The 16,013-nt window shown below is 47.2% G+C and overlaps 5 protein-coding genes across 5 annotated transcripts; 2 read left to right on the top strand and 3 right to left on the bottom strand.

Moving 5' to 3' along the window:
• Positions 1-846: 846 nt before the first annotated feature.
• On the bottom strand, positions 847-1,362 carry VTN77DRAFT_9324 (uncharacterized protein; the record flags this gene model as incomplete). Its single annotated transcript, XM_069425920.1, has 1 exon — positions 847-1,362. The coding sequence occupies one exon, from the start codon at positions 1,360-1,362 to the stop codon at positions 847-849; it is 516 nt and encodes a 171-aa protein (XP_069273925.1).
• Positions 1,363-6,214: 4,852 nt separating this feature from the next.
• VTN77DRAFT_9323 (uncharacterized protein) lies at positions 6,215-8,025 on the bottom strand (the record flags this gene model as incomplete). The annotated part of the gene is made up of 4 exons (XM_069425919.1): positions 6,215-6,562; positions 6,612-7,128; positions 7,183-7,636; positions 7,698-8,025. 4 exons carry the CDS (start codon positions 8,023-8,025, stop codon positions 6,215-6,217), a joined length of 1,647 nt encoding a protein of 548 aa, XP_069273924.1.
• A 1,320-nt stretch (positions 8,026-9,345) lies between these two features.
• VTN77DRAFT_9322 (uncharacterized protein) lies at positions 9,346-10,279 on the top strand (the record flags this gene model as incomplete). The annotated part of the gene is made up of 2 exons (XM_069425918.1): positions 9,346-9,451; positions 9,516-10,279. The coding sequence occupies 2 exons, from the start codon at positions 9,346-9,348 to the stop codon at positions 10,277-10,279; spliced, it is 870 nt and encodes a 289-aa protein (XP_069273923.1).
• Positions 10,280-11,310: 1,031 nt separating this feature from the next.
• Positions 11,311-12,314, bottom strand: VTN77DRAFT_9321 (uncharacterized protein; the record flags this gene model as incomplete). The annotated part of the gene is made up of 2 exons (XM_069425917.1): positions 11,311-12,116; positions 12,191-12,314. 2 exons carry the CDS (start codon positions 12,312-12,314, stop codon positions 11,311-11,313), a joined length of 930 nt encoding a protein of 309 aa, XP_069273922.1.
• A 1,826-nt stretch (positions 12,315-14,140) lies between these two features.
• Positions 14,141-15,747, top strand: VTN77DRAFT_9320 (uncharacterized protein; the record flags this gene model as incomplete). Its single annotated transcript, XM_069425916.1, has 3 exons — positions 14,141-14,872; positions 14,943-15,223; positions 15,294-15,747. The coding sequence occupies 3 exons, from the start codon at positions 14,141-14,143 to the stop codon at positions 15,745-15,747; spliced, it is 1,467 nt and encodes a 488-aa protein (XP_069273921.1).
• Between the last annotated feature and the right edge of the window lie 266 nt (positions 15,748-16,013).

Here is a 16,013-nt window from a genome sequence, read left to right as displayed (position 1 = left end):
GGGGGGGGAAGGGGGGAGTTAAAATCAGCCTGTTTTCTCATCTTCTTGATCTTTTCTTAATCTTTTCGAATAACTGTTTCTTCATGTCATACTAGGAGTTCTAGTATAATCAAAAGTCTATCGTCTTCGTCGACAAGTATTAAAAGTACGGATATAGTCTCGATTATATTATAATGAACAATAGGCCTCCTGAGTGGTATGATGGTATTGTACATTATATATACTCCATAGCTTCAAAATTATCGACACGGTCATTTAGGGCTACTGACCATAATTAAGCGCGGCCCGCTGGAACAATATTTCCTAAAGCGTTTCAATATTCCATCCGAGGTTCCAGTGGGTGGAGTATGTATGTCCTGTGCTGTGCAGAGGATGGGACATATTTTACACAATAACATCAATCAAGTAAGTTGTAATAGAACAAGATAGAAGAGCAAGAAAGATAAACAATGGGGATATTGAAAGTAGTACTAGGACTGGAAGATCCGACATAGACCTATGTGGGTACTAAGCAGCATGCAATGGCATTTTCTTTTTCTGAAGAGCGAGGGTTAAGGCAAGGAAGCTATTAAGAGCCTCGTTTCTAACGTCATAGGGGTTCTTAATAATGGTGTGTGGATCATTGTTACTGTCCTGAAGAACAAGAAGAACAAACAAGCACGAGACTGAGAACACAATACATACAGAAAGGGAAATATAGATATCAGCCGGAGCGGGTATTTCAAAATAAAAATAAATAGATAGATAGACCTACATTATTGAATCACTCACTCAACATCACGAATCAGGGGGGCAAGAGAATAGTTTCATGACAAACCCACCTCCACCGTTCTGATGATTGATTGATTAATCGCCATCGCCATTGAGGTCGTCATCCTTGACCTCAAACCATTCGGTCTCAGGCAAAACTGGATAATCATGATAAGGGCGCGGATGATCAGCATATTCGGGAGCTAAAAACACCAAGCAGAGGCCATGTCGCCCACTTACGGGGATCCGTATATCCTCCAAAGTGATCTCCTCGTTGGTTTCAACCGACATTCTCCCGAGATCGTGACCATGCCTACCGTCTTGCTGAAGGCCAATGACACAGTTGTATGCAAATCTGTGGGGGGAGACGAGTCGGAATTTCACCTCGAAGGGCACGTTGGCATTGATGCACTGCGGGGGCCGAGTTATCCACTCAAATCGAGGACGTCTGAGCCTAGGCCGAGGAGAGTCATTGGTCCCATGTTCGTTTCCGTTGGGATCGTCTCTGCGGTCGAAGATGTAATTTCCGTGCGCGTCACGAACGGAAGTTGCTCTCGTACCTTCATCGTTGAGGAATAAGACTGGGAACCGTTTGCCGATTGCCGGGGCCATGTTTCCTCTTGTTTCCTATTGCGAGTAGTTAATCAGTCGAAAGTTAGACAATCAACAGTACCTCTGATAGTTAAACGAGCTGTTGAGCTGTCAGTTTGTCGTGGATCAGTTCTTCGTTCCACCATATAAGGAAACAGTGCCCAACTAACCTGATAGCTTTGATATGGATAAAAGCCAAGGCTTCTTCTAGCAGGTCGTTCCTTGCAGTGTAAAACCATACTGAGAGAAATAAAAGTAGCGAATGCCGTGGTTACACTTCTTCTTTTATAATGTGCTGTTACTCAGGTAGGATTCATGTCCAGTCATGTATATCCATGCAATTGGTTCGAATTCCATGGGCTGTGGAGTCATCTATCCCGTGAATGGAGAAAGGACCCTTAATTCTGGATAATGAGAGGGAGTTGCCGTCCAGCTTACATATATGGATGGCCCTTTGTGAGCAAAAATGGAAGTCAAGGCTTGTGCTTTATAGAAAATCTCCCAAAGCATGTTGGACCATCAAAAAGGGGCGGCTTGATAACATATCCCGACTAAGTAGATACCTAATAGACATGCTGGCGATGAATGGAAAAGGAAAGAGGCGCCAACTCGGAGGTAGACTGGCTTTGATACACCTGTTCATGCGGATCGATTCTCGGGATCAAAGGAATCGTGGACAAATGGTTAGAGACCAAGCTTCAAAGAGAGCAAACAAAGAATGTGGGTTACAACCTACTGTACAATTGAAGTCCGATCTTCGCTGGTGTGAACCAAACTAACCTTACAAATGTCGAGTATGATTTTATTTTTGTCAGATTTTTCCATTCAGCTAAAAAGAGTGCCATGGCAACTGCTTCTTAGCTGCTAGACTTTTTCCTGGTGACAATATTCTAGACCAGACTCATTACCTTGTGAGGAAATACTGGATAAATTTCATAATCTGAATAGATTGCTAACCAAACGGACACGATCATACTCAAACACCAGCCTGACGCCAAATAGGAACCAGACACTCATTCAACAAGCTCATCCATAACCAGTAAACTCCCTGCATACCCTAGCAGAGCCATTTAAATGGCAAATCTCCGTCAAGGCTCGTCCTTATGCTGCTCCCATATAAGATATCAACGATACCCACTCTCACCGTTCATACCATTTGTAGCGTTCCCAGTAGTGGCCCACAGCACAGTGATAGTAGTCTGAAGTGGCCATACATGTGCAGTCTCAGGTACGACGAAGGAAAGTGTCATTTCATAATCTCCAGGTTCGTTGATCCGGACAGGAGGGACAGCAATGCCTCCTGGTCCAATTCTATGGTGATGGTCGTACAGGAATCCTCCTTGAACGCCATTCTCAGGCCGAGCATCCACGCGCCGGGCATATACGGTCACCCTCACCACCTGTCCGGGGGCCACACGCCTCTCTGGATTTGCTTGGATAGAGACTGCTAACGAAAAATATTCACCTTGGGTAACCACCGGCGGCGGCGGGTTTATCCACTGAAACGAAGGGTCTGGGCTCAACGAATTGATGCTCTGGCCGTTGGAAGCCATCATAAGGTTTCAAGGTAGGTGAAAATGAAGCTGATAGGATAATAGATATAGAGGGTTTATTGATAGTCAAGAGTTAAGTAGTTATCTATATCTACTATCAAGCACTAAGTCTGTTCAAACATATAATAACAGGAGTAGTCTTATAAACTACCTGATGAGGTGCCCTCTACTGACTAACCCTGACTCAATCTGATCAACTACCCTAGTGACTGCATATCAGCAGAGGGGGTTTATGAAGTGACTAGTCATAAATTTTGCTCTTAGAGAGGAAGTCTTGATAATTTAATGATATGAATAAATTTAATAATATCAAGAAGAGATTGCCAACCCAAGAAGATATAATCATACATATAACTTTTAAACCCCAACCTAATACCAAAAGTCAACCAGGCACTCATACAGGATGCTCATCTGTAACCATGTAACCAGACCAGTAAAATAAAAGAAATAAAAAAAATCTCCTGTAACCTTAATCAGACTGATTTAAATGTCAAATTGTCCCGTCCTTCCCCCCTGCCCCCCAGCGACTTCCTCCAATGCTCCACCCGATCCACCCTCCCATATGAACGATATCAATGATACCCATTGACACCATTGACGCCATTCGCACCAGTCGCTGTAGCGGCCGGCGTCACTTTGATAGTTTGCTCATACTCTGATGAACACGTATATGTAGTCCCGAGTATTTCGAGGATAAGTTCGATGTGGTATTCTTCCGGTTGGTCGATGTGTACACGAAATGTTTTCTCTCCCACTGGAATCGCAAGTTCTTCGATATGCACATCTACTCCGGGGCCGCCGTTAGTGGGCAGAGCACGCACGCTCACCCTCAACCGCCGCGTGGAAACATACTGCGGGTGTCCATTCCCCTGAATGTTGACCGCGAATGAAAACTCCTCATATTGGTTGACGTTTTTGGGGACGGTTGCCCACTCGACTGTAGGTTCCTGGGTCTGGCCATTATCCTGGTTGCTGGAAGGCATTGCGAACTTCCAAGGCAGTAGAAAAGCAGCTGATAGGATAGCGGGATATGATAGCGGTTATTGAGGGCTTGTAGTGGATAGTCAAGTAGTTGATAGTCAAGACTCAGTAATTGTCTATGTCTATTATCAAGGAAGTAACCAATGTAGGATGAAAGAGCGATTCAGGGATGTAGCATGCAAGAAATAAACAGTTAGAGGAGACTAAAGTGTTTTCGGCGCTAGCTGATGGAATAAAGCTCATTGTGGGCAGGACAATACCCCTGTTGGGCAGGATATATTATATATCGCTGAACAAGATGGCTCACAGGCAGAAAGACAAAGAAACATGTTAGCGATACAGGTCATAAGCCATGAAACTAGACCGAAGTAGAATGGACGATACTAACTGAGATCAGAAAATCATAGATACAGTCATGCCGGGCAGCATATATATAAGCCCAATTCAAGACGTGTTCTGGATGTTTTTTTTTCTGTTTAAAACTGAACTGATTCCATCTCTCGGAGGTATGTTGCACTGCAGGAGGGATTAGATGTCTTTTCCGCGATGTCTCGGTTGGTGGTGTAGCATACATCTTTGACCTAACCCTAACTCTTTTTTGTTCCACTCTTTTTTGCACCTTTCTTTGAGACCTTCTTTTCCCTTTTCCTCCTTTTTTTCTATTGTTTTTATATATCTTGTACTCTTTTAATTTTTTTTATTTTTGTTACTGTCTTTATTTGCCATTTCCTTTCTTTTTTGACAATTCTACTCTTCTTCTTCACCCTTTTACCTATCTACTCTCGGCCTCACACTTTCCACCTTCCAGTTTTCTTTCCCTTATTAACCCTACTTATCCCTCTCTCCGCCTCTACCTCGTCCTTTTACTGTGACTCGTTGGAAAAACAAAACAAAACAAAACAAAACAAAACAAAACAAAAACCAAACAAAAACCAAACAAAAACAACAAAGAAACGTTAAGCAAAGAAACGCTTAAACGCCAGGAAAAAGCCTACCGCCATTTACCATCTGCCATTTCCTTGCTTCTGTCTCGTCCCTCGCGATTACTTAATCCTTGCAATAGTACCAGCAAGAAGCAGAAGAGATTATTCTACCATAGATGAAAAAAAAAGCAGAGGATGAACAGGCTCTTCTCCCACCAGCCCTACCATACCATACCATCAGTTCCAGACGATGATATCAGATCAGCATTTGCAAGTGACTACTTCACTATAGATAAATAAATAGTATATTGCATAAGAGATACATTACAGTGCACATTAAGGATCAGGAGATGAAGATAGATACTCTCCATCTCTATGTGATTGATTGATAATACGACAGACAATCCCAACAAAAGTAGACTGCACATTGCAAATAGAAAGAATCTTCTAAGGATGACTGCACCATATATCACTGCACTGCGAAAAAGAAGTTCATAATTCGCACAATTTAATTCAATTGGCAACTTTCTTTCTTTCTTTGTAGCAGTAATCATGTATATATTATTTATTATCAATTCTAGGTGCTTTTTGTTAACTCTGACCCCTCCCTGAGTCAATCCTCAAAATGGTACTGCTGCTGGGTCTGATTAACAGGATCTGCTATCTGCATATTCTGCAAGCCTATATGAGGTTGTGTGCCCTTGTCCTTTAGTGGACATTCTTGAACTAGATTAAGGAGCTGCCGGCGAAGATCTTAATAATAGCTCTAGGAGAGTCGCCAATAAATAGTTGAATAATATGGTCAATAAATAATATTTACTCTAGCCTGGCTTTGTGTCTCTCCTGTTCGGTGGAGCTGAGTTTTGCTTCTATTATTAATAGATTATCAGGTCAATCAAGCATTGCAAGTAGTTAAGGTACGTACCTAGCATGGAATGAATGCTGCTGCGTTAAGAAATCATCAGGGCATTAACTAATTAGATGCTGATTATTTATTTCACTTCTACGGTAAGGATAAAGGCCGTCTGATCCAAGCTTGACTTTACAGGGATCTAGGTGTTTAGATTATTGAGTCTTTAACTTGGAGGTGCTATCATTTAAACATAACTTGGTGGAAGAAAGAACTGGGATCTCTACTAATAAATAGATCGATCAAACTAAATAATATCCATGAATCGACACTGCCGTATTCCTGTCCACAGAAAGGGCAACTCGTGCGCTGTATTGCGCGCGTTACTCCGCCAGTACTCGAGAATTTCATATCCGGTATCTGTAAGTATCGATCGTATGGTCTGCTCTATACATCTACATGCAAAGGTGTCTATCGGAATACACCAAGAAATACCGCAAATACCGCCACAGAAACAAAGATAGTGCATAAAATAGTGGTACAGCCAAAAAATCGCATCGTATCCATCACATACTATCTTCTCTCCATCGACTTCGCGTCTTCTGCCACGCCTCCCGGTCTTCCTTGCCGTCTTTCACGTTCATTCCCATGCCCACGCCCCTCTCTACCCACTGCTTGCTGCCCATCTCCGCCAGCCGCGAGAGCGCACGCGCAAAGGCGAAGCGCTCCTCGTCGCCGCTGAAGAGCGAACTCGATTTGAGGGCGGACATGCTCAGGCCGAGATCGTCCATCAGCATGCGCATGTCTGCGGGCAGCTCTTCCGATGCAGAAGACCCGGCGAGAGAGCTCTTGATTTCGTCGTTGGACAGGAACAGATTTTGCAATGGAACGGCCGTCGTAAGGACGAGTTTGGCCTAGAGACAGTTAATTTCTCCTTCTTAAAGCGGCGAAACGACAACACACCTTGCTCTCATACACCGCGTCGATGAACGTGATGAACCGCCGCGCAAGATCGCGTTGGTTCAGAGTCATGCCTGGGACGTCGGTCACGATGAAAGCATCGTAGTGCCTCACCAACTCCAGGTAATCTGCCGCACCTGTTGCTCGGCCTAGGAGCTGCTGGAACGTGAATCTCGCAGCCTTGCCGCTGGCAAGAGGGACCTCGATCTTCCGTCCCCAGACTTCGTGCGTAGCCGGGTGCGGCGGGTCGTTGACAGGGTCACCGAGGTATTCGAACCACTTGTCGGCGTGGTGAGCGGCGGCCAGATCCAGCGGATGATGATAGACGCCCGACGGGGGACGAGGAATCTTTCGGTAGTCCGTGTCTGAGTTGAGGTTGAGCACATTCAGAGCGGTCTTCAGCAGGTTGATGCAGGGAATGAAGTGCTGCCGCTGGATTCCATTTTTGTACAAGTCATCTGGATGTCGATTGGACGTCGTAACCATCACCACGCCATGAGACATCAAAGATTCAAGAAGTCTAGTTTGTAGACGGGTCAGCAATCACCCAAAGTACATACATAGGACTGCAAACCTTCGCAGAATCATTGCATCAGCCACATCCGTGCACTGAAACTCGTCAAAGCAGAGCACGCTGGCGGACTGGGCAATGTCCGCCGCCACCAACGGTATGGCATCGAAATGGGCTCCGTGGCGGGTCTTGGCCACGTGCAATCGTCTATGTACATCTTGCATGAAATTATGGAAGTGTATCCGCTGCTTGGACGGTATATTCGACGGGATCGTGTCGTAAAAGAGATCCATCAGCATGGTCTTCCCACAGCCCACGTCCCCATACATGTACAGTCCTTTCGGCAGGTCCGCAGGAATGGTTGGCGTCGGTGCAGCACGACTACTTCGACCGAATAGGGAGCCGAAAAAGGAGGTCTTGGACTGTTCTTGCAGGGTTTCAACAGCGGGATGGATGACTCGGGGAGGAGTATACGCTTTCAGCATGTCATGCAGGGTCTGGAGGTGCTGGATAATAGCTGCGACAACAAACAGGTCAATTAGGCTATGCCACTTCAGACGAATATGCTAGGGAACTACCTCGCTGATGCGGATCATCTCTCAGGAGCTCTGCCCGAACCCTTCTATCATATTCTGCTATTGGACCAGTTGATACAGTCGCATCTCGTCCTGCTTCTGTCGCAAGCAGTCTGACAGGCTGAAGCGGCAGGACTCGGGACCCCGTCTGCGCGCAGCGAATAGCTAGAGAATTATAGTACAGGGGACTTCGAGAGCTGCGCCTCACAGCGTGATGTATTTGCCGTCTCGAATCTCTCAGATATAGCCTACAGGAGGCTGCGTGCAGGTGGTCTCCCCTCCATGCCCCGCGCACACAAGCAACACACCACTTTGCAGAATTCTGCCTCATTTTATATAATGCACGAGAAACATGCTCAATGTACAAATTGCGACCACGAAAACAGCAGCGAAGAGGGAGAAGACCGTGTCAAGGAACGAGCGGCGGACAATCAATCGGCAGTGCGGGACGATGATCGGAGGTGGCGCGCGGAGCAACGGAAACAGCGATGAACGAGACGCAGCGCAGAAGTCACGAGGCTGTACAAAGAGAAAGAAGCTGTGTCTGTTTCTGTGCCGTATATACAAGCTGGACACAGCTGGAGGAAGTTTCTAAAAGAAAAGAGAGGTGAATTTGGAACGAGGCAGAAATTACAAGGTGGAGGCAAACAGAAAGGGAAGCCGGCCCATCTCCGAGGTTCGCCTGTACTGCACGTGATCTCGCCATGCCCTTAACTGCCTGCCATGGCTAAAGAAAACACTTCTCCTATATCTAGGCTGAACTTGAGTGAATTTTAATCCGAATAAATTTTAAAACTCATATTAATAGTAGATAACTTACAATTCTTTTAAAAGATATTGATATATCTTAGTCCATAGGAGATGTGACTATCCATAAAAAATGTAGTTTATAGAGAGCAATATTTCAGTTGAGTATTATACATCCTAGTGTACTTGGTTCACAACCTCTTTATCACTGCCTCATGGCTCCGTCTATGGTTCTAGGCACCAAATAATATACACATATCTAAGGCCCCTTGTTCTGGGTTGCCACACTTTTGATGGCCCTTATTTTAGACAGTAGGTGTCAATTGCATCATGTGGTTTCACATGCTTTAGTCCCTATCACCCTCTTACTGTCCTCTCAATGGGAAATGTGGATGCTCCAAGACGGTAAACTGAGCAAGTTATTTGACACCTTAATGCTAGCTATTTATTGTTTCTGTGGGATGAGAACAAAAGAAAACTCAAGAAAGGTACCCTCATCATAGGTGGGGTCGTCAGTTTGAATCTTCCAGGTATATCTAGTGATGCTCTTGAACAAGCCATTAATCAAAATCTGTGCAAGTTGACCAATTGCATAATACATACTCCATTAATATTCATCAGCATGTCAGGAAGGTGCTGTCTCCGTGCCGGAGACCATAAATCTTGAGTGGACTATCGTTACTAGAAATAGGTGCAGGGACATAATTCCTGGTATCATAAACTGTAGCACTCTCCCCGTTATCGTCCATTATGTATACAGGAATGTCACAATTCAAGGGACGGGGTTCCAAGACGGCGACAATTCCGCGCCATCAGGAAATCGAATCCTATAGAAGTTTCTTTTCATAATAGGGTAACCATTGGAATCGCAGATCAGGTTCGATAAAGACTGCAACTCGGCAAAATGCAACCTTTGTCGTCCTCCATCGCAGCAACCGTCAAGGTCGATATATTCCTGCCCAAGACAACCATCATCAACGAGTTATGCCCCCCAGAGACTCTGCGGATCAGTCATCGATTCAGACAAACACATTGTCGAAGAGCTCCTGATAGACGCTCTCAGTGTTCTGCCAGTCCTTGGTGCACTCACCAAGGCAGGGAAGGGGTTCGAACCTGCCAAAAAAGGTGTTGAGTATTTCATCAAAGTTCTTGCCGCAGGCGATGCGTTCAAGGCCGTCCATGAAATCCACGATGATGTCGACATGGGGCTCTTCCTGGGAGAGAGAGTGTCCCATCAAGCAAACCTAGAGGGCTCTCTGACTACGGACAACCATGTTGTCATTGAAAGATTCGCAGTCAGCGATGAGACAAACATCAGCATTGAAGTCTATGAAAACGGGAGAGCCGTAGAGGGAGAATACGGCTGGGATTCGAGCGACATTTTCGGCTGCACATATACTGTCTCCAGGACGTCCGCCCGTGATTTGCAGACGGCCAAGTTCTATCCTTACGCTTTCAACGGGCTGAAGTATACTGAAGCAGGGAAGAGTCGTCGACTCAGTGACAGCATAGGCTCAGTCGTAGTCATAAGGGAGGGACCTGGAATCCGACGTCGTGAAAGACATTGTCGAAATATTGCTGTGCTGCAGCTATTGCGCATCAACAAATGCTGCATAAGAAGTGATCCCTACATTGGGATACAGATCGGTGCTCGGATGAATACCGAGGACGACGTCCTGCGACAGATCAAAGACAAAGTTACACACTTTCAGGGGCCTCCATTCGCTTTTGTCTGGTATAACAAGGACCGGGTTTATCAATTGGAACACGCTCCCGACGATAATGTTCCCGTCAAATACTATTTAAATATTATGTGGAGGGAAGTGACCGAGAGGTAACCTATATCGTTATCAATCAGTGGGTGGGTGTTCCTGGACTGTAAGTATTCTATATAGCTGGGATGTGTTCACAGAGCGCACGTATAATAACAATAGGCCACGAAAACTATCTCCTTTTTCACTTGTGACGGCTTAGATCCAGGTCCTCTGTCTAGTTAACTGCCAGAAAGACTGCGAAAGCGAAACTGACAGTGCGCATACGAGAAAGGTGGGACTCTAATGATATCTTTCTTTTTGAACGGTATTCGATTCCAGGAATAAAATCTCATAGATCTGTACGTATATACAGTGGAATGTATGTATCCTAGTTGGTTAGTAGACAGACGCAACAACGACAAAGCAACGATCTTGCTTAGTGAGAAATAAGTCGGTCAGTACTAGAAACAACAAGCATTCACACTTGGCCAACCTAACTAACTGCACAGGTAATATGATATGGAGCAGCAATCAATGTGTACACACATCATACGTTGAGCAAGGTCAGCTGCCTGACCCGTATAGGGCTTAGGGCCTAGGGCCAGGGCTGGTGCTCGCCATGAGCCACCTCGAACCAGCTTCTGCCATACCACGAATCCAAGTTTTTCACTCATCTGAGAGGCCTCCTGGAGAGCTTTCATGCCGAGAGGTATTCCCCCAAATATAGATAGATCATCAAGAGACAAAGATCATTGAATGCATTGTACAGGACACGACGCATGTTTGGCAGCCAGCAATAGAATCGGCATTATCATGGCGATCCGCTACTACCACCCGTTCGGATGGATCAGGACCTTGGTGTATCCCTCGATCCTCTTGTCGAACTTCTCGTATGCCTCGGCCGCCTCGTCGATGCCGATCTCGTGCGAGACGACAAAGGACGGCTTGGCCCGGCCGGCGATGATGAGGTCGCGCAGGTAGCGGTTGTAGGCTTTGACGTTGCATTGGCCGGTGCCGAGAGAGAGGCCCTGCAGTATCAATCAGCGAGAGACGACAGGAAGAATGGATGACATTGATATGTGAGCATACCTTCTCGAACAGCTTCCCAAAAGGAATCAAAATCTGTCCCTCCTTGCTCTGCGCATCCGGTGCCCTGGATCGGTAGGCACGTACAGTCCTGGGATCCCCAGCCCTCCAGTCGGCCGAGTCACCCGGATCAACGATTCCAGCACCGTGTTGGGTTTCTCTCTGCTTCCGGATGAGTCAACGGCCTGGTAGCCCACCGCGTCAACGGCCCGATCGACCATGCCGCCGTTCAGCTCGATGATCTGGTCGACAGGGTCTTTGACGGTGAAATCGATGGGCGTGCAGCCGATCTTCCTGGCCATCTCGAGGCGCTCCGGCACGCGGTCGACGACGTAGATGTTGCTGGCGCCGCGCAGCACTGCTGAATACGCCGCCATCAGGCCGACGGGGCCCGCGCCGAAGATGGCGACGCTCTCGCCGGGCTCGAACCCGGACAGCTCCAGGCCATGCCACCCCGTGGGGAAGATGTCCGCCAGGAGGGCGAAGTCGGCCTCCTGCTCCCGGCCAGGAGGCAGCTTCAAGGCGTTGAAGTCGGCGTAAGGCACGCGCAGGTACTGGGCCTGGCCGCCACAATACGGGCCCATGGCGACATACCCGTACGCACCGCCAGCAAAGCCCGGGTTGACGCCCGTGCAGAAGGCCGTCCGGCCTTCCTCGCAGTTGCGACAGCGGCCGTCGGCGACGTTGAACGGCAGCACGACGCGGTCGCCTTTCTGCAGCAGCGTCACGGCGGATCCGGTCTCGACCACGATGCCCATGTTCTCGTGGCCGAAGATGAGACCGGGTTGGGCGGCGGTGCGGCCTTGGTACATATGCAGGTCGGAGCCGCAGATGCCTGCAACGTCAGTTTCGAAGAAGTTTTCTTATGAAGCAGTCGTATCATGTTAAATCTGGTTGAATCGAACTTACACGCAGTAGTGACTTTGATAATCACATCATCCGGATGCTCGATCCGCGGCACGTCGACCTCCTTGACGGAGACCTTGAACGGGCCCTCATAGTGGACGGCTTTCATCCTCCCTTCTGCAGCCATATTGACTGGTCGACTTGCTGGATTTGACACTTTTATCTACAAACTTGATAGATGAGCTCAGCTGGGATATGTGTTATGGTTGAACTCAGACTGAGTTGATCAGTGTTATTGCCTTCTCATGCTCAGAGACCTTCGACCCGATCATCCTATTAATATACACCTCAGTCGCGCTCAAGCAGTGATATGATGTGATGGAGGCGAATGCGGGGAAGTAACGTCCTCGATGCATGCATGATGCATACATGGTATGGCATTTTGCGGGGTTTTGCGGGGAAGTTGGAGTAGGACCAGCCACTACGAAGTGAAAGAGTAGAAATCGGATATTAGACCATATTTATTCTGTAGAAGCATTATGGATTGTATGTACATCCTGAGCTTTTTTTTATTGGCCGCCGATTCTAGGTCCGATACTGTGCCTCCATAGAATCGAGTTTCCCTCGTGTGACATGGATCTAATCATGTAACAGGAAATTTACGTTTAAATTCTGGTAGGTCCATGCATGCCCATATTGTAACCTATTATTAATAGTAGGAGCTCCTTCTCCTCTCCTCTCTATTTTCTATCTGCAATATACAAATTCCGCAGCTGCTTCTCCTCCAGAATAGCGTCTGCTAATATACTCCGTCTTCCTATTGTATTCCGGCAGTTCCTCCCGCTTCGTCTATCTTTTTTTATTTGCTCAGTTTCTGACTTCTCCTCCACGTGCAGACAATCAGCATGTCAGATTTGACTTCGAAATTATAGGAATAATATAGGTTTTTTTTGTCCCCTCATCAGAGTATGTAATATCACAGGATAGATATGTATGGAAAGCATTCCGAATTCTGAACAGGAACCCGGTCCAGGCCTTGCCACCCCAGACCTTATTTACTAATATGATCAAGATTATTTTGTTATATTCTTGCCAGTCGGCGTCTAAGAGTCGCCACCCGGCGACGTCTCGGGAACCGTGTGAGGCAAGTCTCGGGAACCCTAATATGTCAAGAACCAGCATTGTATGTAGATTAATAAATATTCATAAGAGGAGCAAGGATGCTAAAGCAGGCAGTCTAAATTTGAGTTGACACTTTGAATTAGTATTGTTTGAGCAATTTTGCCTTTAGAAATCTCCAATGGTGTTCATGCGCGTGTCTCAATTTGCTGTGGGATGTGCAGGATAGGGGAGCAGCACATTATATAATTTTTGTTAAAAAAAAATAAAGACAGTATGATTTTATAGAGGTTAATATAATAATAATGTCTTGAATGACTGAACAGTTGATTATTGTTTTCCGTATCGAACACCAGTTATGGTATGCCGTTGCTCGACGCCGCAAAGGCAAGAAGACAACCGTCCCAACCCCGCTTACTTTCTCAGAAGACCAAACCGGCAACCCGGGGTCACATCTATATTTCTCTCTAGTTATGATAAGCATTGATGGTGACTTGACTTCTGTGATCGAGGCTGTCGGCGACCATCGGGGACCGGGCCATTCACGTGATGTTATTGACATGACGCCACGACAGAGCAGACATCAATCAAATATTATTCATATTCATTCCAGACCTCCAAGACAGTAAGTCGAAAATCCTTTGTCAGACTAAGCCGTGGTACTCGAAACATTATGTATGTATACACCTAACGAATGGCATCGACCTCCCGCCAGCCATCCCTGTTGGCATGCACCACCTGTCGACGTCGACATCTCAAATCGATGCGCGCGTGCCGGTGTGCAGTCGTTGCCAGGCGACGGGCAACGTGTGCTAATATGTCCGTTCCAGACGAGGGTTACGGCAGAGGCATTCGCCTGATGCAAGCTCGATTCCGTCTCTGGCAGGAGTTGCCATGGAGGATCTCTCTCCAGCGTGGCTGGATGAGACAGTCCCATTTCCAGCAGATCTCGGGCTAATAGACGATCCAAATCGAGATGCCGGTGGCGATCTGTGGAATACTATCCATACGGGACAAGGGCTGTTTGATCTACTCCGCTCGACAAGTAGTGATATTGCAGACGGCACGATCGTTCCAGCAGATAACGTGGCCGGAAGATCCGAAGCAGCCTCTGACTTCTTGATCCAGCTCTACTACCAGAACTTCCACCTCGCACATCCTGTCGTCCTGCCGCAGAAAGCTCTCCACCATGTTCCCTCGTATCTGCTCGCAGTGATGCAATACATTGGCGCTCACTACCATTATGACCCATTTGTCAGAGACGCATTGAAAGATGCGGCATATGCAGCACTGTCCGACCAAACCCCACGAGATGGGTTCAAAGTCCAGAGCATGCTCCTCCTCGCCATCGCCACGCATGCGCACGGCCATGAAGACGAAGCGAATCAGATCCTGCGAGCGGCGGTGGACTTGGCCCTCGAGTTGGGAATGGACGGAGCATCGTATGCCCGGGAGAACTCGATGGGCAGCAGCTTGGTAGAGGAAAGCTGGCGCCGGACGTATTGGGAACTCTACGTCGTAGATGGACTCTTTGCTGGGTTGCGCCAGCAGAGCACGTTTCCCTTGTACAGTCGACAGTCTGACCTGAGTTTGCCCTGCGAGGAAGCGGAATATCATGCCGGCAATGTATGGACACTACCAATACTACCCTCTTTATTAATTTTTAACCCCTCTGATTAACTCGATAATCCAATAGGTGCATCCTCAGCCGACGTTGGAAGACCTCCGACAAAACTGGTCAACCCAGAACGGGAAGCAGTTTTCGTCGTTTGCGTATCGCATCGAGGCGGTACGAATCCTGGGCATGGTTCTGGCACTCGGTCAGTCATCCGAGCTCGACAGCGAGCTGCAGGCTGAAACGGTTGATGCTTGTCTGGCTGGGTGGTTTCTGCACCTGCCTGCATCACGGCGCGAACCGCTGTTGAGCAATGGGCGCGTCGATGAGATGCTGTTTCAGGCGCAGATGATTATCTATATGTAGGACGCCCCTAGTCATCACTCCTTCTCCTCCAGCCTGGATAGGCTGAGCATGCTGACTGTTACCCAGCGGAATGATCTATCTCCACCGCACCCGCTCTATCATGAGATTCGCATGCTTCCATGCCCGGACGTCCTGCACTCGCTATCGAGCCTCTCGACCGCCCACCTTATCCTTTGACGCTCTTGACATGCGGTCCAAAAAGTTGATTCGAGCCGCTGACCAGCTCTCCAATCTGGTAGCCCTCCCCACCGAGATCAAACGACACAGTCTCTTCTTGATCTGCGCTCTTGCCATGGCCGTGATTGTCCATACGGCAGCCTGTTTCATGGCTGCTGGCACCGAGCATGCCGAGTCCTTTAGAATCAGGGTCCAGCTGAGTGTCGGCGCGTTCAACCGGCTTGCAGAAAGCTGGCCGTTAGCGAGGACAGTGAGGCAGCAAGTGTTGAGCATGTATCAGGAAGTGGTTAGTGGTAGTAGGACCAAGGGGACTTGCAGTGCAGTAGATTTCACGATGCCATGAAAAGACACTTTTTATTTATTCTTCCTTACACACACACACATGCTTGGAATTGGCGAGATAGTGATACATACATGTAATCTACATCTATGAAGGCTCATTCGTATTATATTGGTAAGTTTCCAGCATGGATCCATTTTCCTTCAAAACCCTGCATATTTTTGGTCCAGTTTAACCTAGGAAAAAAAAATAATCGATATAAAGGATAATTTCAAATAGGTAGTTATTTTTCCCATGTAGAAAAATTTGTTTATCGGAAGGCTATAATA

This window comes from Rasamsonia byssochlamydoides (genome assembly GCF_041956645.1).
Source record: "Rasamsonia byssochlamydoides strain NRRL 3658 unplaced genomic scaffold VTN77scaffold_87, whole genome shotgun sequence".
Lineage (NCBI taxonomy): Eukaryota > Fungi > Ascomycota > Eurotiomycetes > Eurotiales > Trichocomaceae > Rasamsonia > Rasamsonia byssochlamydoides.
Note: the sequence above shows the minus strand (reverse complement) of the source record. Positions and strands in the feature narration are given on the sequence as shown.